Genomic DNA, 24950 nt, shown 5'->3' with positions numbered 1-24950 from the left:
ATCCACGGTACAGAGGGGTGTGCCCCAAGGGATCTGGTTTATACTCTAACACCCACTGCAGGCCCTTCATTGCAAAGGCTGTTTGTAGTCTGAGGGAGAGTTACATTACAAAGCCACACATGATCTAACAATCCCATCAAAGTACCCCAAGTCCCAGCAGACCCCTGGGGTGGCATAGCAGAATATGGTGCATTGTGGTAATGTGTGGACTTTTATAAAATACTTTATAATATACTGTCTTACCAACACTCAATTATTATTGAATACATATTAAATGGAAAGGGGTATGCTGTCTTCATTCAATTGTGGTCCTACAAAGATTGGAGGATGCATATCACATCAGAGAATGGATGTTATATTAAAGAGATATTGGGGAGATTTATCAAAACCTGTCCAGAGGAAAAGTTACTGAGTTGCCCATAGTAACCCATCAGATCGCTTCTTTCATTTTTGAAAAGGTCTCTGAAAAATAAAATAAGTGATCTGATTGGTTGCTATGGGAAACTGAGCAACGTTCCCCCTGGACAGGTTTTGATAAATCTCCCCTATTATCCCTATATTATAGTTGTATGGAAGAACAATAAGTATATACCCAGCTGTTTACACTTGTATCCATGTTTATACTTGCTTTTAAGGGCGTGAAATAAAAGTTGGAAACACTTTCTATGGACTGAAATGCTGGATATTTTAGGTTCTTAGTGTTAGTGGACATTACCCTCTGTAGTCGGTTCTGGCATCAGCCTGTGGAAGGTCCAAGGTGGTAAGCTGAACTAGCTGGTTAGTTCTATTTTATGGTGAGTACCTATTGATTCATAAAATATACCAGAAGTCACACTGTATTCTGATGTACAGGTTTAGTGCATGAAACTATGGCCTATGTATAGGCCTAGTGTTATTCCTATGTAGCTCTTGCTTGACATTAGTTTTAATCTGCATTATTTTGTATTAACTTGCACAATGCAAGGGTTACCATATTAACATATCATGACATATTAGGAGTGATGTCCATAGACACAAAGAGCATAGTAGATCACACCAAAGCTATAACTGTATGGAAGTGTAGTAGAAAATGAATCAATTGATTCAAATCATACAATATATAAAAGACTAAACTTTAACATACCATTGCACAATTGTTTCTCTAGGACGGTAAAAAGTTTTTTTGAGATTTGACATTTTTGTGGAGTTTTAGGTTGATCCTATGTAGATACTAATAGGGAGATCATTGGAGTAACCTGTATTAAAAGGCATATGTTTATGTGTCAGGTTTATTAAAAGGTACAGAGCTATTTATACATTTGACAAATTGTGATCTGCTTAAGGAATCTGTCACCTCTAGATCATGCTTAGAGCCCAAGTGTCAATAAGGCTATTTTGAGGTGCAGCATGCACGCCTCCTCCCTCCCCCACCCCTCCCTGCCTTGACTGACTGACATGCACAGCTCAGTGCTGGAATAGGAGCCTTGTACATCAAATAATCAAAACAGGGAGAAATGGGGGAGGGAGGAAGTGGTCATCTTGCATCTCAGCTCAACCTCTTTGACACTGGAGCTCTGAGCATGATAAAGGGCTGGCAGATTACCTTTAAAATCACCTGCTATGAGCAGGTATAGAGTAATGCTGCAGTTTATAAAGATCGTACCCACTCTTTTTGAACCCAATACTCTTTAAAAAATTGTTGAGTGGTGAGAAAAGTAGCATATGTTTATGAAAATATTTCATGTGACATTATGTGTGCCTCTTTATGCCACGAAACTGGCAACAATCACTTGATAAATCTCTTCTTTCTGTATGAAAGGACCAAACCAAAAGTATATACATGCCAATATGAAATAATACATTATGGCATACTATCATAAAAGAGCTGTGAAGCTGAAGTACAATAATCATTCTGTATTATTGTTGGGTAAACACAAACACAGCCAAACTATAGCACACATAAACATATGAAATACACAAAAGAAAAAATAGTGGTATCACATTCCACATTTCTACATTAGAATTTTTTTTTTCCGGGAGAACACCTCTGTAATCTTGAGCCATTCAGAAGAACCATACAGCAGTACATTAAATACCTACATCTTTATGAATGCAGCTCTGTATGCACGACACTTAGGAACCCAAACACAGGACTGATGCAGTGTGATGCGTGTATATATATATATATATATATATATATATATATATATATATATATATATATAATTCTTAAAAAGTGCATGGCCTTATTAAAAAAAAAAGTACAGAGAAAAAAAATATATTATGATGTAACGTCCTTTAACAGAGTCATTACAAATGACACTTTCCAAAATAGACACAGGTCTATTTGGTGCAAATTGTTTAAGATCTATTATAATGGCATATATGACATAATGCACCTGACTCCACCATCAAGTGATACAGATATATTATATAATCTTTTCATAAGTACAAGCAAACAGGGCCAATTCAAGAATAGGTGCAATTGGTGCTCCTGCAGTAGACCCCCTGGCAGCGTCACCACATTCAAATTTATCATGGTTTGTAGGACAACATTTGTTCCCTGCCCCTCCCAAAACTAATAGTGGTCACTTTGCACTGGGAAATTCAGGCCACAGATCCCTAGGTGATTTACAACCACAGTTTTACAACTGCAGGCATGACTTAAAGATGATCATGTAGTTAAAACTAATGAGCATTAGGGCAGTAAGCAACTGGCACTCTACCCTGCCTCTTAGTCTTGTAGACCGCAGGCTACTTCAGGTCTGCAGCCTACAAAAGCCAAAAGGAAACATGTCTGCATGATGACCTTATAATGATATCTGCTTTGAAGGAAGAGGAACCAGCAGAGTTGTAAAAAGGAGGTAAGTTACAGAGGGTTTTTGTTGCACAGGTAGCACTATTAAGAGGGGGTGCCTGTCTACCTAATAGGGTTGTCTGCCTACTTAATGGGGACAAAATTATTGTGTGGTGGGGGGGGGGGGGGGACACTCAAGGAGGAGAGGAAATTAATGGCGGTCTACCTACTATATGAGGAAGGTATACCTATCTACTGTATGGCGACACAAAAAGGGGCATATTTTTAAGTAGTAGCACAAAAAGAGGCATTATTAGTGTGGGGTTACTGTGTGCACTTTTCTTGTGGGGGCACCAAGGGGGGGGGGGGGGGGGGGGGAATTATTACTATTTGGGCCCCTATAGATGGGGAGTTTGTATAGAGGTGGGGAAGCTGTTGTAAAAGTGAGTAGTTTAAGATGTTTGTTTGGCAATTCTGAAAAAAACAAGTCATGGCTTGAAAAATCCTGGTGGTCTGGGCCAGGTGGGAAAGAAAAGAAAACAACATCTGTGAGTTCAAACCTTTCCAAATGAGGGCACTATTACATGTAGCGTTTGCAATCAAAAACACGTGTTATTCAACAATATAAATCATTATCATTGATCAAGACACATAAAACACATTTGGAAAATGTATTGGAAAACGTGTCTGTTGAAATAGTTTGTGTTTTATTGGGTTTAAGCACAATAGGAAACACTACTAGTAATAGGACTCTAATGTGTCTAAAATTGCCTCATAGAAAAGCTCAGAATTTTGCAGCACTAATAAAAACTTTGCACTGGGCTCAACAATGTGTTACAACTGCCCTGCCTGCATGTACCCATGAACATTTTGCATGCCCATTCAATTGTTTCATTCAGTGGTTAACTTTTGCCATGATAAACAGGGGTAGCTCATATAAGATGTAAAGGGATATAGTCCAGGGTCTTCATCACTTCCTGTATTGTGACATTTTATGCCACTTCAGGTACAGTCTCCTGGCTACTCTCCCTGCTCTCCTTTAACACTTCCCCTGAGGCTTCATGTAATTTTGCACAACCATCATCAACAATTTCCAGTCTTGGCCAACTACGACACTTTTGACCTCTATGAGGAACCTCCAAGATGCCTTCTTTTACTGGTCTCATACTCATATTTAACTTGACATCAGAGCTGTAGCACCTCTCTGCTGCTTCTTTGAGTTTGACTCTCTCCCCCATTGTTGGTAAGGATGAAATACAAGGATCAGAGTGTATGCTTACAAGAGAAAGAGAGAGGTCATTAATGGGTGGACACAAAAGCTGTGCCCTGATTAATATATTTCTCCTGTTGTCCAGTTCTCCAGAACTGTCACTCCATGTATTCTGGGTTTGAACTTTTACCCCACTATTAGCAGATAAAGCCATGTCAGCATGTCCCTGGGTGACTGCGCTGATTTGGAGGAGCCTTCTTGTTTCCATATCCCGGTTTTCATACAGAAGTGTGTTAGCACATATGAAGACAAATAGTCCAAATCCCATTATGACGGGACCAATCAGCTTTAGTTTTTCTACTGATTGGCTGTTGGATTTGTGAGGCCAGTAGCCAATAACGGCCACGGTTAGGCCTATTAGTACTAGAAATATACCTACAAATACAAAAACTCCAGGAAGTGAGCGAAGACGTAGCTTCCCTTTAGGAGGTGCATCAGGTGGTTCAGGAGAAGATCGACATCTTCTAAACAGACTCAAAAAACAGGGGAAGAAATGCATATGCAGATGGGGAGTTCTTAGACGCTTCATGACTAAAGAGAGCTATATGGAGAAAAGAGAGAGAAGAAATCTCTAATAATAATGTGAGGACAGTAGACTTGTATTTAACTTGACTGTAACAATTGTCTAGACAATCAAACTAACATGTATCATCCTAGTTTATTCTCAGGAATCACCACCCAAAGTTCTGTTGTTGGACATCCTCCAAGGTGAAGTAAAACCTGGTTAGTCTCCTATATATTTCTACAATTATAAAACCTTCTGCTACAGTGACCACTTTGCTCCAGTACAGCATCACTATAGGTTACTTATAGCTAGTTATGAAGTATATAGGAAAACACAGAAAAAATCCCTTGGGAGCAGTTCTAATATTCTCACCCCCAACACACCTCAATAAAACAAAAAAGGCTTGTAAGATAAACTTACACTTGGTGAGTGTTTTTTTTACAAACCACTCACACTCTTCAAACGAATGTGTCTCACAATCTCTAATGTAGATCCTTCGTCCGCTTCAATCCTATTCGGCAGGCTCCAAGCCGCCCTGGGAAAAATAGAAAAAATAAAAAAATTGGAAAGCGGACGATTTCCCCTTAGCATATGCACAGATTCATTAGATAAATTCTTGGCACTTACTTCACTGAGAGGGGTATATACGTCTGTTACCCCCCTCAAATCCTACCAGCCTTACTATAAGCCTCCCGAGGTCTCCTCAACATTCTGACTTCAGCCACAAGCCGATCCTCCTTTCCTCCACACGTGCCGTTCCCCAGCAATCGACCTCCACACACTTATTTTTCAGTATGGATCATATATCAATTTATTACCAATTTTTTCAATACAAAAATAATAAAACCGTACTAGTACATCAAGATCCGACACGTTGCTGGGATTATTCCCCTTCAAGATCTGACGCAACGCGTCGGATCTTGTTGTAAAGGAGGATCGGCTTGTGGCTGAAGTCAGAGTGTGGAGGAGACCTAATAGTAAGGCTGGCAGGATTGGAGGGGGGTAATGGACGTATATATCCCTCTCAGTGAAGTAGGTGCCGTTATCTAATGAATCTGTGCATATGCTAAGTGGAAATTGTCCCCTCGCCCATTATTGCATTTTTTGTATTTTCTTTTATAGCTAGTTATGACAATTTTATAATGTTATAAAGTTTTATCTTTATATGTCGTGGATGAGTTTATAATTTATTTAAGTTTGAAAAGCCTCAGTAAAGTACAGCAGTTGCTACAGGGTCTCAAATGAAAGGTAACACTGAAAAAGCAATGGAGGCCAAAAAAACTCTCTAACTACCAGCCATTTATCTTTGGGCATAAAACATTCCCACACAACGAAGGTCAGCTGGGTCCAGGGAAGCACCAGATAAAGGACCTTATATGGCATTAAAGAGTGCAAGAAACGGGATGTAATAAAAATAGATAAATGTGAAAAAACTTCAATAAGTGAGATCTAAAACTGTGATCAGGAGATACCAGTGCTATGTAACCACATGTTATGTACAGTCAGGAAGGGTCTCCCACCACATACTGTACATATGGCCTAGGATGGCAATCTTGTAATAACAGAATACTGCCCTAAAGGCATAGCCCATCTTACAAGTGCAATAATGTAAAGGACGAATGTTGTATGTCTTTCTTTTGTTCCATTGTGTAGCAATGATATAAAAACTCATGGCGAAAACCAATTAATGTAACCATAAATCTTAATCAGTTGTTGACAACTCTATAAGCAAACAATACGTACCCACGACCTATTATTACTTTATGGTATTAATAATCAACCTTTTAAGGAACATGCAGTGTCTAGTCCTGACCGAAAATTACAGTTACTTTGTCTACATATTCAGAAACGAGCGCATACACAATATTGTACATACCTTAGTGTGTGATACATGAATCTAGTCCAGATTGTGTGCCAGCAGCTGGTTCTCTTGTAAAGTACTATACAAAGATTTATTTTGAAATTCTATATATTGTTACTTCTTTCCCATGTGGAGTATTCATATCCAGGCAGAACAAAGACATTGCTTTCTTTTATTTCTTTTTATTTTGTTTCCGATCTCTTGTAGCAACTGTCCCAGGACTGAAGGTTTGGGTTAAGAATCAGAGTTTCTGGAATTAGGAGGAGGCGAGAGATGGGGGAAAAGGGAGGAGGGCAGTGTTAAAGAAACAGAAACACATATGGTTTTCTTCTGTGTTGTAAAATACTCCATGCTGCTATAGTCTCCACACAAAAACTCTGATCTAAAATCTAGAAATGGCCTGACAGATTGTGAACAATTGTGCTAAAATAACAGGAGTAATAGAAAAGAATATACAACTTTATTTGCAAGGGTGGTGAACCTCTATGAAGACAGCTCTAAAATGTGATAATATAAAACTCTCTCTATTATTCTGTCATTAGAGTAGTTAGGCCAGATTGGGCAGTATATCAGCTTATTATGGGACCATTATGTCAGAAAAAGAGGGTCAGATCCTGGTATGACATGTACTAAAAAAAGGCTTTCCCAAGCTGTACTACAACCACTGAAACACACAGTTCCACCGGACAAGCTCAATTATTGCAGTTACGTAGTTTCGTCATAAATTCTGGAGTCTGGAAAATACCACTATGTACTGTATTAAATTGTGGTGGTATGTGTTTTAAGACAATGCTAGAATGTTACATTTGGTCTATATTAAGACAACAGTAAGGCTAGGTTTCCACACAGGTTTCTTTTCTGGTATTTTTTGGGAAAACTGCCACTGCAGTTTTTGAGCCAAAAAGGAGAAGTATAAATCCTTCCTTCATATTTCCCATTCCTTTTAAATACACTTCTAGCTTTGGCTTATAGTGGAAATGCAGCCTAGGAGATATAAAATAATAACATAAGAAAGCATATAGCAGAGGATGCCAGTTAACCGCCCTTTGGTTAATAATGCCTAGCTTGCATTGTGGAGTCTCCGCAAATACTTCAGATTTATGCCTTACTGTCCATACCAATGTTGCTTTTAACCTTAGTACAATCCTATGTGTTCAGCCTGAGTACTTAGAGGTGGCATTAAGCAGACCTGAACTGGGACCAAAAATTGGCCTGGGCATTTTAGATTAAAGGGGTACTCCGGTGGCTAATTTTGTTAGTGAAGTAGCTCCCTGGTTTTTCAATGTATCCGTGACTATCGTCCACACTGGCAGCCATGTTCGCTTCATGCTGTGGACAACACGTAGCTGTTTTTTTTCTTTTCCCGCCTCAGAGAGTGGGCGTTCTTTCACAGGCCCTACTTTTGAATACGTATGTTGTTTGTTTGCCGGGGCTGCCTTGATTGGTGTTCCGTTTTGTTCGGCCATTTAAAGGGTTACTCTGCTACCCAGCATCCGGAATATTGAGTTCCGAACGCTGTGTGCTGGCTTCCATGTTCAGGCCTGCCCCCTCGTGGCTTCACACCCCGTCATGTGATGTCACGCCCCCCCCCCCCCCCAATGCAAGTCTATGGGACGGCCGTCACGCCCCCTTCCCTCAGACTTTCATTGAGGGAGCAGGCCGTGACGTCACGAGGGGGCGGGCGTGAACACGGAATCCTGCACACAGCATTCGGAACTCAATGTTCCGGACGCTGGGGAGCGGAGTAACCCTTTAACCCCTAATGTATGCCCCCTGTGCATATTTATAATAAATTACTGGCCCCAGTGTGCAAAATAAGTTTATTCCATTTATTTTATGTCATTGTGCGCTGGAGCACAGAGCAGAGGGGGAAGAGAGGACTACTAACTATGGGAGACAGGTGAGTATCTTTGTCATTTTTTTTTTTACCATTGTGAAGGGGGCTTCCGCTGCTGCCTAAAGGGGGCGGCTGCTGCTGCTACCCAAAGGGGGCTGCCGCTGCTGCTAACCTAGGGGGGCTGCTCCTGCTTTTACCCAAGGGGGGCTGACACTGCTGCCTAAAGGGGCTGCTGTAACCTATCGGGTGCTGCTGCTACAAAAAATGGGTCTGCTGTTGCTGATGCCTAAAAGGGGTTGCTGCTGCTACCACTACTACTACCTAAAGGGGCCTGCTACTTCTGCACCTAGCTACCTAATGGGACACCCAGGGGGTTAATATTACTGTATAGAACGTTATAACTGCTGGAAAAGCGTAGGCTCTGAAATGTTTGTCTGGCAGGTTCTGTGGAGACGAGTTGTCGATGGAACAAATCGTCATGACGGTCTGGGTCGGATGGAGAAGATAAAGGAAAGTTAACCACTTCAATTAGAGAAGACATCACCTGATGTAACTTTATGTAATCACATATATGGTCTGCAGAGCCTGTGTAGAGCCAAGATCACTTATGTCTATGTACAGTGGTTTATTCAGTATCAGTATGGTAGTATTATCCTGTTGCTATGTGAAGGTAATGTGTAGTCATGGTGTGGTATAATTATTTGTTCCTTGTAAAGTGGTGTCATTGGTGATACTGGTTTGTGTATAGTGGTGTTATTCAGTATCTGTATGGTGGTATCATCCAAGTCACTACATGGTGGTAGTGGTGGAATTATTTGTCTTTTGTATAGTGGTGTTGCTGGTGATGCTGGTCTGTGTAAAGTGGTGTTATTCAGTATCAGTATGGTGTTATCATCCAGTCACTACATGGTGGTAATGGTAGTGGTGGAATTATTTGTCTTTTGCATAGAGGTGTTATTGGTGATACTGGTCTGTGTATAGTGGTTTTATTAAGTATCAGTATGGTGGTATTATCCCGTCACTATATGGTGGTAATGGTGGTGGTCATGGTGTAGTAGAATTATTTGTCTCTTGTATAGTGGTGTTATTGGTGATACTGGTCTGTGTATAGCAGTTTTATTCTGTACCAATATGGTGGAATTATCCTGTCACTATATGGTGGTAATGGTAGAAGTCATAGTGTTGGGCAATTAATTATCCATTGTATAGTGGTGATATTGGTCTGTCTATAGTGTTTTTTTTTATATAACAGTATGAAGGTGTTAGCAGGAGTAATATGTCATCCTGGTGTGGAGGTATTATTTTGCAGGAGATTTATCAAAACCTGTCCAGAGGAAAAGTTGCCAAGTTGCCCATAGCAACCAATCAGATTGCTTCTTTCATTTTTGAAAAATCCTCTGAAAAATATAATAAGCAACTTTTCCTCTGGACAGGTTTTGATAAATTTCCCCCTATTAGTTTTCAAACCTCAACCTATGAGAAAATCCTGTGTGTGTCCTGGTGAGCGGCGATAAATACACTGTAGGCTCCGCCATTCTCTTAAGTCTGTAGGCTGGGGGGAGGGGGGGGTTCATGATTGAGTTTCGCCTAAGGCCTCACAGAGTCTAGAGCTGCCTCTGTTCATTACCGCTAGAGATGAGCGAACTTACAGTGATTCGATTTGTCACGAACTTCTCGGAAGTTGCTGAAATTAGCCTGCATAAATTAGTTCAGCTTTCAGGTGCTCCGGTGAGCTGGAAAAGGTGGATACAGTCCTAGGAGAGAGTCTCCAGCCCACCGGAGCACCTGAAAGCTGAACTAATTTATGCAGGCCAAAGTCCGCAAACGCCGAGCCGCGGGGTTCCTGACAAATCGAATCACTGTAACTTCGCTCATCTCTAATTACCACTATAGACCATAAAAATGATTACAAGATTGAAGATGTTCACATTCCTTATTCTTTTCCATCCAGCTCAGAAAACAACATTCTAGGCTCAGAACTTTTCCAGCACATATAGTGCCCCAATCTGTTATTATGCCTTCTTGGTGTCCAACATAGGGGGGGTATTCATCAAGATTGGTGTATGAGGATGTCTATTTACCCCATTAATTCATGTGGTGGAAACTTTGTACCTGCACCAAATTTATGACATGGTGCAGGGCATGTGATAAATCTGGTGCTTATCACATTTCTTACTTTAGTACACTTTATGTGGTACTCCTTTTTTTGTGCGACTATTTAATAATGCTATTTGCAGTCAGTATTGCAAGCCAAGTCAGGGCTGGTGTAGATTTGCGCCTAAGTTAGCGCAATTACGACATCATAAATTCCTGACCACTGCATGATAGCAACTGAACTCATGACTTGGTATGTTATTTTTGAATAACCTTTTATAGCAAAAGTTGCAATGAAAAGTTTCAAAACAGCATCTGAGACAAACTTTCTGACAAATGTACACCACAAAACCCGTAAAAACAATGATAAATTTCCATTATAGAGGGGTAGATAAATGGGTTGATGAGTACACTAGTAAATAGACTGGTTTGTTCTATAGTTTCTCCCATTACGTGGGTGCCCCGAATAGGTAGACCCCCCCTAGATAGCTGCTCCCTGTAAGCAGAACCCTCTAGTTACCCTCCATAGGTAGCAGCCACCCTGTAGGTAGCAGTCCCCATGTAGATAGCAGCCGCTCTGAAGATAGAAGTCTTCCTGCAGGTAGAAGTCTATGGATAGTTGCCCCCCTCTAGGTATCATCTGCTCTGTAGGTAGCAGTCACCTTTGTAGATAGTTGCCTCCCATAGGTAGCAGCCACACTGTAGATCATTGCTACCCAGTAGGTAGAAGTCCCCCCTGTAAATAGTTGCTTCTCTGCAGGTAGCAGTCCCTTGTAGATAGTTTCTCCTCTGTAGATAAAAGTCACTATGTAGATAGCAGCCCCCCTATAAATAGTAGCCACTCTGTAGATAGCTGACTCTGTAAAGTTTCCACTTTGTAGACAGCAGCCCCTATAGATAGTTGCCATCTGCACACAGCAGATGCCCCGTAGGTAGTAGTCACTGTGGATAGCGGTTCCCCTGTAGATAGTAGCCCCCTGTAGGTATCAGCCATTCTGTAGTTAGCAGTCCCCCTGTAGATAGCAGCCACTTGATAGGTAGCAGTCCCCTTGTAGATATCTTATACCAATTCCCTTTTGGGCCTAAGCCCAGCCGGGACTGAATCCCTAGGGATCCACCCTAAAATTTCAATTTTATTATTTATCACTTAAAAATAATTCTTGTAGACCCTATGTGTTCATATATACAATGATATAGAAATGTAAATTTGAGAAATAACAAAAAATAATTAATTTCAGGGGGGGTTCCCTAGAAATTAGTCCCAAAAGGGAATTGGTATATATTGCAACCCTGGGAATCCTATGGGGAATTTTGGAATATAGATGGATCCCTTGTAGATGGATCCCTTGTAGGTTACAGTCCCCCTGTAAATAGTTGCCTCCCTGTAGGCAGCAGCTGTTCTGTAGGTAGCAGTCCCCCTGTAGATAGCAGCTGCACTTTAGGTAGCAGTTCCTCTGTTGATAGTTGCCCCCTGTAGATAGCAGCCGCTCTGTAGGTAGCAGTACCCCTCTAAAGAGTTTCCCCCCTATAGGGAGCAGCCACTATGTCACCTGGGCCTGATTTACTGGTCTAATGACTTCTCCACCCGATGCTCGCTTTGGATATAGAGAAGGCATTTGACTGTGCCTCTTGGCCTTACTTTTTTGCTGTTCTTTCTTAATTTGGTTTTTCAGGCCTCTTTATGCACATCCTCTATTTGCTCTACTAGTCTGCAGCAGCTCACTTAAAACTCCCCTACTCTACTTCTACCCTGATCCATTTCTCTAGGGGTACCCACCAGGGATGTTTACTCTTCCCAGCCTTGTTTACCTTAGTGATGGAGTCCTTGGCGGCCCTCATCAGGGATCATCTACGGGGTTACCATAGTTTCCTCTGTATATAAAACTAATCTTTTTGCAGATGATCTGCTGCTGACCCTCACTGATCCAGTAACTTTTCTGCTTAATTTGCTCCGCCTAATCACAGAATTTTCCAAGCTGTCAGGCCTACTGGTGAATGTAGCTAAATCGGAGACATTGTTCTGTAATTTTCACGTACCTGCCCTAATTTTGGTTTTCATGACTTGTCTTAAGGCCTACCCTACTTAGGTATTAAACTTAACCCTGAACATTATATAAATCCAACTACGCACCGCTATACCGCTTCATCTGAGCAGATTTACGTCAATGGATTTTGCCCCACGTTTCTTGGTTAGGTGGGTAAATGTCGTGAAGATAGGACTCCTCCCTCGCCTACTCTATTTGTTCAGTGCCATACCAATCCCTATAGTTAAACGTGATCTTCAGCTGTTGCAGAAGGATGTTTTTGATATATATGGTCTTATAAACGACCCAGTATTTCTAGGGCTGTGATGTTTTTTCACAAGAGGGTAGGAAGTCTGTCGGTGCCACATTTTCTCAAGTATTATTATGCTGCTGGTATAGCACAACAGTTTAAATTTACTTATCGAATTTTTTTCTTTCCCTGAGTCCCAAGGCATCACACAAAGGGTTAACATCTTTCCTTTTCCTAATAGACAGAAGTGACTCACAATTAATTCATTAATCTATCCATTAACCTAGCCACACCTCAATACTGCACCTCCCCCTAAGGTATAAATCCCCAAAGAAACATGGACACACTGTGTTGTATGCAGCAATATATCATTTAATAGGGTGGGAAACTTGTGCTGCCTCGGGACTCATGGAAAGATAACATTTCAGTAAGTAAATTTAAACCTTCCATTTCGTCCCTCGGCAGCACACAAAGGGATATAAAAAGCAATATGAACAAAAAAAAAATACAAAAAAAAAGGGGGGGGGGGGGGGGGGAATCAAAGTGTAGCCATTTCCAGCACTTGTCTGCCAAAGGATGCCTCCTTGCCAGCCATGAGATCCAGCTTGTAGTGATGGACGAAAGTATCTGAAGATGACCACGTATCTGCTCGGCAGATTTGATCCACCGAAACTTCTGCTAGGTTAGCCCAGGAAGTGGACATAGCTCTGGTCGAGTGTGCATGCACATTGATAAGGCAATCTTTACCCAAGATCGAATAACAAAAAGAAATAACATCTTTGATCCATCTTGCAAGAGATGCCTTAGAGGCTGGTTTTCCTCTATTAGGGCCCTTAAATTGCAAAAAAAAAAAAAAGTGCATTAGACTGCCTAAAGGCCTGGGTCTTATTGATATAACACAAGACCCCAATTGATGATCATCTTCGGGACGAGGAAAAAAATCCGGAAGACATAACTCCTGATTAAGATTTTAGACTGAACAGACCTTAGGTCTGAAAGATGGATCTAGGTGAAGAACTAAACAGTCCTGAAGTATTTTCAAATACGGCGTCTGTATAGACAGAGCCTGGAGTTCCGACACTCTCTTTGCTGAGGTGATAGCCACCAGAAAAAGGACTTTCCAGGAAAGAAATTTGATTTCTTCTTCTTCCATAGGCTCAAAGGGATGTGACATTAGAGATTTGAGAACAGATGGTAGATCCCAAGAAGGCAGAGGTGGAATAACTGTAGGTCTGAGGTTTGAAATGGCTTTGAAAAACTTCTTTATTAACGGATTGTTTGATAGAGAACCTTGTAGAAAGTCATTTATAGCTGAAAACTGTACTCTGATAGCATTCGGTTTAAGACCTTTGTCAAAGCCTTCCTTGAGAAATTGAAGGACTTGTGAAATCTTTGGATCAGTGACATGATGAGCTGCGCACCAAGCCAGAAAGGTTTTTACCACTCTGGAATAGACTTTAAGCGTAGAAGGCTTTCTTGCCACAGATAATAGAGAGATCAGATCTTCTGATAGATCTTGAGAGGCCAGGGTTAAACCGTCAGGAGCCAGGCTGTGAGCCTCAATTTGTCAAGAGCAGGGTGATACAGACCTTCCTGAAGAAGGTCCGGCTGAGCTGGTAGCTCCCAATGACAGCCTCTCGAAAGTCTCAATGCGAGCTGGAACCACGCCCTTCTTGGCCAAAATGGGAGAATCACTAGCACTCTGGCCTTGTTTTGCTTGATTTTGAGAAGCATCCGAGGAATCATTGGAAAGGGCGGGAATGCATAGAGAAACTTGTTGCTCCAGGAAAACTATAGGCCGTCTAGATTGTCTGGGTGGTCTTTCCGATAAATGGAGCAAAAGCGAGGAAGTTTTCAATTGGCTCTGGTTGCCATAACATCTATCTCTGGGCGACCAAACTTCAGGACTATCTGATGAAAGACTGATTCCTTCAAGCTCCACTCCACTGGATTGATATCCTTCCTGCTGAGGAGGTCGGCAGGACCCTCTGATGTGAACCGCATGCAAATCGATGAGGTGGTCCTCCTCCCAGGACATTAGGAGACTGCATTCTTCCATCATCTGAGACGATCTCGTTCCTCCCTGCTTGTTCAGATAGGAAACTGTTGGGAGGTTGTCTGACTGGACCAGGACCTTTGTGATCCTGTAACAGAGAAACAAAATGAGACAAGACTAGACGTACCACTCTGAGCTCCCTACGGTTGGATGACATTAACGATTCAGATCTGGACCATCTTTTTTGGACCCAGGAGTTGTCCAAATGCACTCCCCAACCGCTGGCAGAGGCATCTGTAGTAAGGAGAACCTGAGGGACAAAGGACAAAGATCTTCCTGACCCACCTTGTCCGGACGCAACCACCAGTATAGATCTTGTTTTGTGGAGGTGGACAAGGATATCATCCTGTCTAACCCCCACAACCTCCTTTTCCACTGGGCTAAGATGTCAGTCTGTAGAGCCCGCATGTGAGCTCTTCCCCAAGGAACCGCATCCAGTGAGGATGTCATCAGGACTAGCACGCTTATAGCCGACCGGACCGATATCTCTGTGCTGCTGATCAGTCTGACAACCTCCGAAGAAAGCTTCTGGATCCTGTCTTCCGAAAGCATCAGCTTCATGGTTGATGAGTTGATCCTGAACCCCAGATATCTGCCTAGAGATGTCGGAGTAAGCTGGGATTTCTGATAGTTTACCAGAAACCCATGTTGTTCCAGAACCTGGATGGTGATCTGTACATGATGAAGCAAGAGATCCCTGGAGTGAGCTAGAATGAGCCAGTCGTCCAGGTACGGGATGATGTTCACTCCTTGCAGTCACTCCTTAAGTGTGCCGCGAGGACCACTGCCACCTTTGTGAACACTCTTGGAGCGGACGACAGACCGAAGGGAAGGCAACTAAACTGGAAGTGTTTGATTTGATGATCCACGAAGAGCGCTTTCCTTAGAAACCTTCTGTGAGACTTGAGGATTGGAATATGCAGATAAGCGTCTCTCAGGTCGATTGTGGCCATGAGATCGTCTTGCTCCAATGTGGTCACCACCGACTGAATAGATTCCATCTTGAATCTTTTCTTAATTATGTAAGTATTTAGATCTGATTGATCTATCACCAACCTCCAAGTACCTTCCTTTTTTGGTACAGAAAAGACCCTGGAGTAAACCCCAATACCTCTTTGGCCGATTGGCACTGGCACTAGGGTGCCTTTTTGGATAAATTCTGAAACAAGATCCCTTACATGACCATTCTCTCTGTTTATTAGGAAACTGTCCGGAGGATGTTCACCTCGGTTCTAAAGCATAACCTCTCGACATCACAGATGTCATCCACAAGTCGGAGGATGTTAGAGACCAGATCGAGGAATAAAGAGATAGTCTGGCACCAACTTTGGGGATTGTGCTGTTGGCGTCAAAAGTCCTTTGACTCTCCTCCTCCTGGGGGAGACTTCTTTTTAAATGAAGTAGCCTGATTTCGAGCCTGCCTTTGTTGTCTATTCATTTGCCCAAAGTATCTCCAATGCTGAGGAGGAGACTTAAACTGTTTCCTGCCTTGGCGGAACTGAGGCTTCTTCGGGGCATTAGGAAAAAAAAGGCTCCTTTTTTACTGCTCATACCCTCCAGAATTGGATTGAGAGCCAAAAAGATTACCCCCTTCAAAAGCTAGGGAGCAAAAATGATTTTTAGCCATACTATCTCCGGACCATTCTTTGAGCCAGAGTGCTCTCCGGGCAGATGTTGAGCTTGCTAAAATTTTAGAATTAAGCCTTAAGATGTCAAGGGCAAAATCAGAAAAGGATCTTCCAGATATGAATCTTGCAGCGGATTTCTTAAGAATTTCCTCTCTAAGGAACTCCCTCCTGGAGATCTCTAGTAATGCGAGAGAGCCAAATCCAGAGAGCTCTACCCACTGGGACTGATGCAAGCGAGGCCTTGCAAGACATGGCGGTAGCTGAATAAACCCTTTTGAGTGAACCTCAGATGGAAACAGACTTTTTAGAAAGTCTCGCTACCGCCAAGTCAATCTTAGGGATAGAATCCCATGCCTCTGAGCTCTCCGGATCCATATTATAAGGGACTTTAAACCCGGACCCCATATCCGACTTTTTCTCCGGGTTCCGACACTCCCCCTTAATCAGAGACTCCAAGAGAGGTTGACCTGGAAGGGACTAAGGACCAGCTGCGGGAAAATAGAATAATGCTTCCTTCTGAAGGTTCACCTCCTACTGTCTTTTTAACCGATTTGATTAATGAATGAGCCTTTTCCTTTTTAAGCAAATAAAAATCCTCTGGAGCCCCTCTATTAGGGACTACCGACCTGCTAGAAGTAGCCATCTCTTCCTCATCAGAGGGCGATGAGGCCGAAGATGAAAAAACTGGTTGGGCAGAGGATTTAGGGACTTTAGAGGAAATCGCCCTGAGTTGAGCCGTCACCTCAGATAAGGTAGACTTAAGGGTAGATTTAAACCAACCAAATAACTCCTTAGCTTCAGACTGCAATGCTGTAGAAGGTGGTGCTGTAGCTGAACATGAATTGCATACATCTAAGCAAAACTCATCTGGCAGTGGTTGATTACAATGCAGACACATCTTATGATGCTCCTTCCTTCTTTTTTTTAGAGGAATGTTCTCTTGAACCATCCATTGTGAAAAATATAAAGTAAGCAGTGACCAAGAGATGGTACAGGAGCATTTAGAACAGTACATCAGGCTTTCAACAGAAATACAGATGCCCAAAAAGATGCAGCATAACACACCCAACAACTGCCTAGCACCACCTAGGCTAGACAACGCCCAGCATAGGGACCCCCATGTGACCCCATGCCCAAACCAGAGTGCTTTGAGATAGATAAACAGCCTACTATAGCTGTATAACCATGCACTTACCTGAAGGCTGGCAAGGACACGCACCTGGCTAGTGCAGGACTGTGCTGCATCCCTTGCCTCTCCAAATATAGCCTCAGGAACCTCCCCCTGGATCGTGGGCTCCATCCCCTGTGCTGCCGCCGGAAGTCGTCATTCCGGGCGGAAGCGCCTCGTGGCCGCAGCCAGAGTGTACGCCGGGGGAGCCGGTAAGACAGCAGATACCACACATATCAACAGAGGCAGGTTCCGACACTAGACCTGTCTCTGTAACTTACCTGGGCTGTCCTCATACGCTTCTCAGGTCATTGGGAAGAGACATGAACCGGGAGGAGCTGGAAGCTTGCTAATACCGCAAGCAGAGCCAGTCCTCCAATCCAACAGTACTATATCAGTAAAACACAGAAAACTCTTTATAGTCACAACCTGTCTGCAGGACAGAAGAAAAAAAAAAACAGTGTGTCCATGTTTCTTTGGGGATTTATACCTTAGGGGGAGGTGCAGTATCCAGGTGTGGCTAGGTTAATGGATTAATTAATTAATTAATTAATTGTGAGTCACTTCTTCTGTCCAGTAGGAAAAGGAAAGATGTTAACCCTTTGTGTGCTGCCGAGGGACGAAATGGAATGGCGCTTGTGCATATGACGGAAAATGCGCCCTGAAAGGTAGGCCCGGAGTCTACCTTGATTTTTCCTTACTCTTTTTGGCCCTCCTTTGGTCTTCTTGTCATGTAGCTTCTTTACCATCATCGGCTCAGGTGTCTGTCTACTCTATCTCTCGGTGTGGAGGTTGGTGTGCTTCAAGTTCTTTCTGCAATCCTCCCGTCTAACTTTTTTTTCTTTCTAAAGCCTTATTTCCGCAAGGCACGTCTCCCACTTGTTTCAAATGATTGTCGGATAACAGACTCATGCGGTTTCATTATATATATCCTTGTCTTTCCCCTTTGTTTTCAGGGCTTCACACAGCAGGGTACCATGTTTCATATTTGGTGGTGCTGCCCTGTAGTGGTTGCCTTTGATCTTTTAACCAATGTCTTGTCCCATTGTTTACCTTGAACACCTATCTGTCTCCTTGCCTATAAACCAAGTAGGATGACAAACCATACTTTCCTCCTGGCTCCACATATACTTCTTGCTGCCCACATCTATAGTCACCCTCTCTATCCTTTCCATTATTTTTATTATGTTGAATGAGGGCGATCCGGGAGGATGCCATGGAGCGCTTTAATAATGTTTGGGACCCCTGTATGTCACGATCATATTGTCCGGACATGCATCATTGTATGTTCCTATACTGACCTTTATAGTGCAGAATTTGGGGGAGGGAGGTAGCTGATTCATTTTCTGTTTACTTCACATGCTCTGTCATTTCCATCACTTGTATACTGCTGTATTATTTTACGCTTACTTACTAGAAACTTTGTATTGTATTATCATTTTGTATCCATGCTATGTCTATGTTGGGCTCTGTTTTGATTGATATATTGACGCTCTCTTCTACCAGCTAAAAATAAAAGCTTTATGGTTTAACTGTTAAAAACCACAATATTGTTAAAAGACATGTTACAGATATATATTAAAGATATTATTAGAATTACTATATTAATATCATATGTTAATGACAGTGCCTCTTTAAGCTTTATTTATCCAATGCTGTGTGGGAGTATATAATATCAAAGTTGGGATTGGATCCCATTGTCTGTGTATATCATATTCTTTTTACCCTTGTTTGCCATGGCATGTCTTGTGTACTTTTCCCACATTAATAAAATAGGTGCCTGTTCTTCATAACTCTATGGAAAAACTACTTCCAGCAGCTCAGAAGCACAGCGATGGGGAGTACCTGTGCTCCCACATATGCAAATTTGCATTCTGTGATGACCTTGAACAATTTAGTGGCAAAACCTTTTTATGCTTTATAGATTATATTTTTGGTCTTGTGGTCAGGGATGGAGAAAGAATTTGCCATCTTTGTTGCCTCCTTAAAGGGATGCTCCGGGGAAGTTAATAAAAAAAAAAATGCACCAAAGCCACCACAATACCTGTTCTGTGTCCCCTGTAGTTATCCATGTGATTTTGCCAGCTCCTGTGGCCCTTGTTGTCTCCGGAATATTCTTTTTCCTTGCTTGCAGCCCAAACTACAATTGGCAGCAGTCTGTGCAGCTCTGTGTAATAGCTGACAGCCAGTTGCTTTTGCTATCTGTGTGCATGCTGTGTTGTTGTAAACACACTGTACATGTCTTTTCTTTCAAACTATCCCCCCCCCCCCAACAATAAATCATGATATATTCTGAATGGCAGTAGTCAGTGATAAGATCTACAGCAGGAAAAGAGCAGATTTATATGCAGACTGGGCTCCTCTGCTGGCAAGATCACAGGGAGAGGAAGGGGAGGTGTGGCTGTGAAGCCAGAGCAGACAGAAATCACAGCTGAAAGAGGGAAACTGCTCTATATAGCTAATTAATTATATTTAGACAAATACATAGGTTGGTGAGAGTAAAGGGAAGGTCTATGGATTTAGTTCCCCAGAGTACCCCTTTTAAGCATCAACTGCACTGGCCTGCACTTTATGTTTGAAACAAATACTAGGTCTCTACACTTCCTTGATAAGGAAAGTGCGCATCTCTGCAACTGCACAAGTACCATTTTCAGACATCCTACATGACAGGAATGTACTTGGTATAGGAGTAAGGTGTTCAGTTGTTAACACGAACCATCCCTCCCAACTGCCAAGTTTATTCTTCATTGACCAAATCTGCTTTTACTAAACAAATTTGTGTACTAGGATGATTATTACCCATGTACAACTGCTCCCTATACCTGGGAGAACTAGTGGACTAATATTTGTGGTAAATATTTATTGACTAGTACATAGCATGTGGAAAAAAAATTCTGATTTTGAACCTTTTTTCCTAAACAACCTACAAAAGAATTAATATCTGCTCCAATTTAAAATAGTTACAAAGCCCAATTTAATTTACAGCCGTTAAAGTTACAACTGTTTTGTTCCCAGTTTTTATACAGTAAAAATGTTGTTTTACAGGTCTTTTATGGCCCCAAAAAACGGGGCACAATACTGTGTGTGAAAGATTGAAAAGATTTGCTGCCTTCTGTTTGCTTGCTTGCTTGCTTTTTTTTTTGTTTTTAACACTTCTCGTTTTGGTAAGACTAACCGAATTGAGGATCAAAATAAAGCACAAAATTCTGTCTGTGAACCAAGCCTCAGAATACAGCATTCCAAAAGGTGAACGTTTGCTCTTGTCATGAAGGCTCAAAAAATACCCCATAAATGTTACATAAAAAGGTATTAATCTGCCCACTGAAGACATTTCGGAAATTTAAGACTTCATTTACCCATTGCAAATTTGGTCAGTATTTTACATCCATATTTGTAATCTAAACCCATTAGTGGATTAAAAAAATTACAATAGAAAGTTAAAGAGCCCGTGTACACTACGGAAATTACCTGGAAAAATTTGGACAGAGATTCAGGTGTAGCAGCCTTTCATTGTCTTCACTGGGATTTTGTGGCACTTCTGGAAGCCGTAGAAGGAATGATCATGTTCATCCTTTCGGCAGAATACTGCGTGGAACTGCATTGCTGTGAAAGTAGGCGGCGCAGTTATTGCAACGATTCATTGCAGATATTCTGTAGTGTGCATGGGCCCTTAAAACTTCTCTTTTTTTTTTACATACATTTCTGATAATATATTAAAGGGGGTTATTCAAAAACCGCTCCCTGTGTCTCCAGGTGTGGTTGCGGCTCTTTAGCTCAGTTCCATTAAAGTGATTGGAGCCAAGTTGTAATACCACACCCAACCTGGGGACAGACGCTGAGCTGTTTTTGAAATACCGTATATACTCGAGTATAAGCCGACCCGAGTATAAGCCGAGACCCCTAATTTCAACCCAAAATCCCAGGAAAAGTTATTGACTCGAGTATAAGCCTAGGGTGGGAAATACCTCATCCCCCCCTGTCATCATCCAGACCCGTCATTAACATCCTCATCATCATCCCCTTGTCATCATCCCACACATCCCCCCTTCATCATCCCCTTATCATCCCACACATCCCCCCCTTCATCATCCCCTTGTCATCATCCCACACATCCCCCCTTCATCATCCCCTTATCATCCCACACATCCCCCTTCATCATCCCCTTATCATCCCGCACATCCCCCCTTCATCATCCCCTTATCATCCCACACATCCCCCCTTCATCATCCCCTTGTAATCATCCCACACCCCCCCTTCATCATCCCCACCCCCCTTCATCATCCTCTTCTCATCATTCGCCCTCAGTGGTCTTCAACCTGCGGACCTCCAGAGGTTTCAAAACTACAACTCCCAGCAAGCCCGGGCAGCCATCGGCTGTCCGGGCTTGCTGGGAGTTGTAGTTTTGAAACCTCCGGAGGTCCGCAGGTTGAAGACCACTGCGGCCTTCAACATCATCCAGCCCCCTCTCACCCCCTTTAGTTCTGAGTACTCACCTCCGCTCGGCGCTGGTCCGGTCCTGCAGGGCTGTCCGGAGAGGAGGTGGTCCGGAGAGGAGGTGGTCCAGTGAGGAGGTGGTCCGGGCTGCTATCTTCACCGGGGGCGCCTCTTCTCCGCGCTTCCGGCCCGGAATAGAGGCGTTGCCTTGACAATGACGCAGAAGTACGTTGGCAATGAACGCACCTCTGCGTCGTTGTCACGGCAACGTGACTATTCTGAGGCCGGGCCCGAAGCGCTTAGAAGAGGCCTCCCCGGTGAAGATAGCAGCCCGGAACCACTATCCCACCGGACCACCTCCTCACCGGACAGTCCTGCAGGACCGGACCAGCGCCGAGCGGAGGTGAGTATTCAGAACTAAAGGGGGTGAGAGGGGGCTGGATGATGTTGAAGGCCGCAGTGGTCTTGAACCTGCGGACCTCCGGAGGTTTCAAAACTACAACTCCCAGCAAGCCCGGACAGCCGATGGCTGCCCGGGCTTGCTGGGAGATGTAGTTTTGAAACCTCTGGAAGTCCGCAGGTTGAAGACCACTGCAGGTGGGGGGAGTTCACTCGAGTATAAGCCGAGGGGGGTGTTTTCAGCACGAAAAATCGTGCTGAAAAACTCGGCTTATACTCGAGTATATACGGTAAATTTGCTCTGATTCTTTATTCCTGGATAATCTCTTTAAGCAAATATAAATGAGGCCTTAACAATGTTTTAGCTAATGTATGTTTGAAACTATAATTTAATTGATTTTAAGGAATTGTCGACAGTGTTTATCATCAGCCATTGAGATGATTGGCTTCAACAGTACTTTGCTTTATCAATTTAGATTTTGCTTAATAGGGTAATTGGAAATGGGTTTTTAAACCATGACAATCCCTTTTTTCCCATCAGTTTACTACAGATATACTGAACATCAAAATAATGACACATTTTCTTCATTCATGAGGAAACTGAAAAAAATCTCTTTTACCATTGACTCCTAGTGGACAAATCACTAGGAATAAAATCAGTAAGGCACCACAGCAGCAAGTTTCTCATGCTCTTCAGTTCGTGAGGTCACACTTACTTTTAAGAAGCAGGTTTCATAGCAATGGAGCAAACAAAGCACATTGTCCAAACAACATGGCTGATTTAAAGTTCAGGACTGTTCAAGTCTTCTAGAAACGTCTTTATATTATTCTATAGACAAAGGCAGTCTTAATTCACGTATGCCAGACTTCCCTTATTCCCCATGATGGGGAGAAGCCAAACAGTTTATAGTTTCAGACATGGATATTTCTTTATCACGCTTATTCTTATTGACAACTTATTGTTTGTCTTAAGCCAAATTGTGGAACATAAGAATAGAATTGTAGATTTTTAGAGCAGGCCCCAATTTAAGTCCCAAGATCTTCACCAAATCTGTCTGAGTAAGCAGAAGGAAGGCCTCGCCATCTATTTGCTGTGAAAATGAAAAAGAAAACAAAACACAAAAATGTTACCAAGATTTAGAATTTTTTTTTTAAGTTGATATGGCTATGTAATTATTTAAAGGAATGTGTCATATGAAAATGACCTGTTTAAAGGGGTTCTCCGGTGCTTAGACATCTTATCCCCTATCCAAAGGATAGGGGATAAGATGCCTGATCGCAGGAGTCCCGCCGCTGGGGACCCCCGTGATCTTGCACACGGCACCCCGTTTGTAATCAGTCTGATTACCGGCGACCACAGGGCCGACGGCGTGTGACGTGACGCCTCCGCCCCCGTGTGACGTGACGCTCCGCCCCTCAATGCAAGCCTATGGGAGGGGGCGTGATAGCTGTCACGCCCCCTCCCATAGGCTTGCATTGAGGGGCTGAGCGTCACGTCACACGGGGGCGGAGGCGCGACGTCACACGCCATCGGCCCTGTGGTCGTCGGTAATCAGACCCGGAGAGAACACGCTTTGGGGACTGATTACAAACGGGGTGCCGCGTGCAAGATCACGGGGGTCCCCAGCGGCGGGACTCCCACGATCAGGCATCTTATCCCCTATCCTTTGGATAGGGGATAAGATGTCTAACACCGGAGAACCCCTTTGAAAAGACCACTGTTTAGTTAAGGCAGACAAAGTGTGCTGGGTTGCTATTATGTGTGTGAAAATAGAATAAAAATCTACAAGCAGGAAATAAAAACAGGTTATAAAAAGAATGTGGTCCAAGTTATTTGAAAGGAATATAGGTGACACGTGCCCTTTGTGTGTGTAGTTATTCTTCAAATAGTTCTGCCACCACATACTGTGAAGTAAAATTCCATATTCATGTACGTAGAATATACAGGAAAGTTGGAACAACATTAACCCCTTCATGACCCAGCAAATAGTTTTTTTTTTTGGCTTACATTTTTTTCCTCCTCATTTCAAGACCCATAACTTTTTTATTTTTCTACTGATAACGTGGTATTAGGGATTCTTATTTGCGGGACAAGTTGTATATGTCATTGGCGCACTTTATTTTATCATATAATATATTACGGTGCCAGAAAAAAATATATGTAAAGCATCATTGGGGCATGGCCTGGATGCGGAGCTGAGCGGTCGCACAAGCCGGAGCTCCCGCCGCTCAGCACATATAACCCTGTAAAATCACCCTGTAGGGCGGCCGGTACTTACCCCTGCTACTCCCTGGGACTGGCTGAGGAACGGGGGACCCTTATGGTGAGCTGCGGAGGCACGGGCGGAGATGCGCAATTCTGTGCGGTGCGGCGGTCTGGGCGAGAGACGGCCTCTGGTGTCGGACGGTGGCTGGCGGGCAGAGGCAGCAGTGCAAGGTTCCTGCTGGTCAGTGGTGGTCCTGGGCCGGAGACTGAGGACGGAGCGCCGCCATTAGGGGCTTCATGGGCGTGGCTTCCCCATTGCCCAGGTGACTCCCGGGATCTGCCGTGCTCCTGGCTGAGGCTGTGGCATCAGGAGTGGTGGGATCGGTAACCCCTTTCTGGCCGGACTCTGTGGCTCTTGCTGTCTTATTAAGGGTGCCTGGCT

General features: G+C 43.0%; 2 protein-coding genes across 10 annotated transcripts in view; both read right to left on the bottom strand.

Annotated features, from left to right (window-relative positions):
* Positions 1-3150: 3150 nt before the first annotated feature.
* Positions 3151-21467, bottom strand: TMEM200B (transmembrane protein 200B). 3 transcript variants are annotated; one of them, XR_008888798.1, is made up of 4 exons: positions 20938-21467; positions 6428-6662; positions 4972-5086; positions 3151-4587 (listed from the first exon to the last, which is right to left on the bottom strand). XR_008888798.1 is itself a non-coding variant. In XM_056557262.1 (4 exons), exons 2-4 carry the CDS (start codon positions 6442-6444, stop codon positions 3769-3771), a joined length of 894 nt encoding a protein of 297 aa, XP_056413237.1. In that variant the 5' UTR covers positions 6445-6662; positions 20938-21467; the 3' UTR covers positions 3151-3768. The 3 variants fall into 3 exon arrangements, 2 of the variants coding, with proteins under 2 accessions (XP_056413237.1, XP_056413238.1); XM_056557262.1 differs by having other exon boundaries at positions 5029-5086; XM_056557263.1 differs by lacking the exon at positions 4972-5086.
* Positions 21468-22500: 1033 nt separating this feature from the next.
* L3MBTL3 (L3MBTL histone methyl-lysine binding protein 3) overlaps positions 22501-24950 on the bottom strand; it is an 84569-nt gene continuing 82119 nt past the window's right edge. For 3 of the 7 annotated variants that reach the window (XM_056557258.1, XM_056557257.1, XM_056557256.1), the window contains exon 22: positions 22501-23393. In XM_056557258.1, coding sequence (XP_056413233.1) covers positions 23271-23393 — 123 coding nt within the window. In that variant the 3' untranslated portion in view covers positions 22501-23270. The remainder of the gene's footprint in view (positions 23394-24950) is intronic. The other 4 variants (XM_056557255.1, XM_056557259.1, XM_056557260.1 and 1 more) reach the window with 4 other exon arrangements.

Source organism: Hyla sarda, chromosome 2 (genome assembly GCF_029499605.1).
Source record: "Hyla sarda isolate aHylSar1 chromosome 2, aHylSar1.hap1, whole genome shotgun sequence".
In the NCBI taxonomy this organism is placed as follows: Eukaryota; Metazoa; Chordata; class Amphibia; order Anura; family Hylidae; genus Hyla; species Hyla sarda.
The sequence above is the reverse complement of the archived record's forward strand: the minus strand, read 5'-3'. Positions and strand labels throughout refer to the sequence as shown.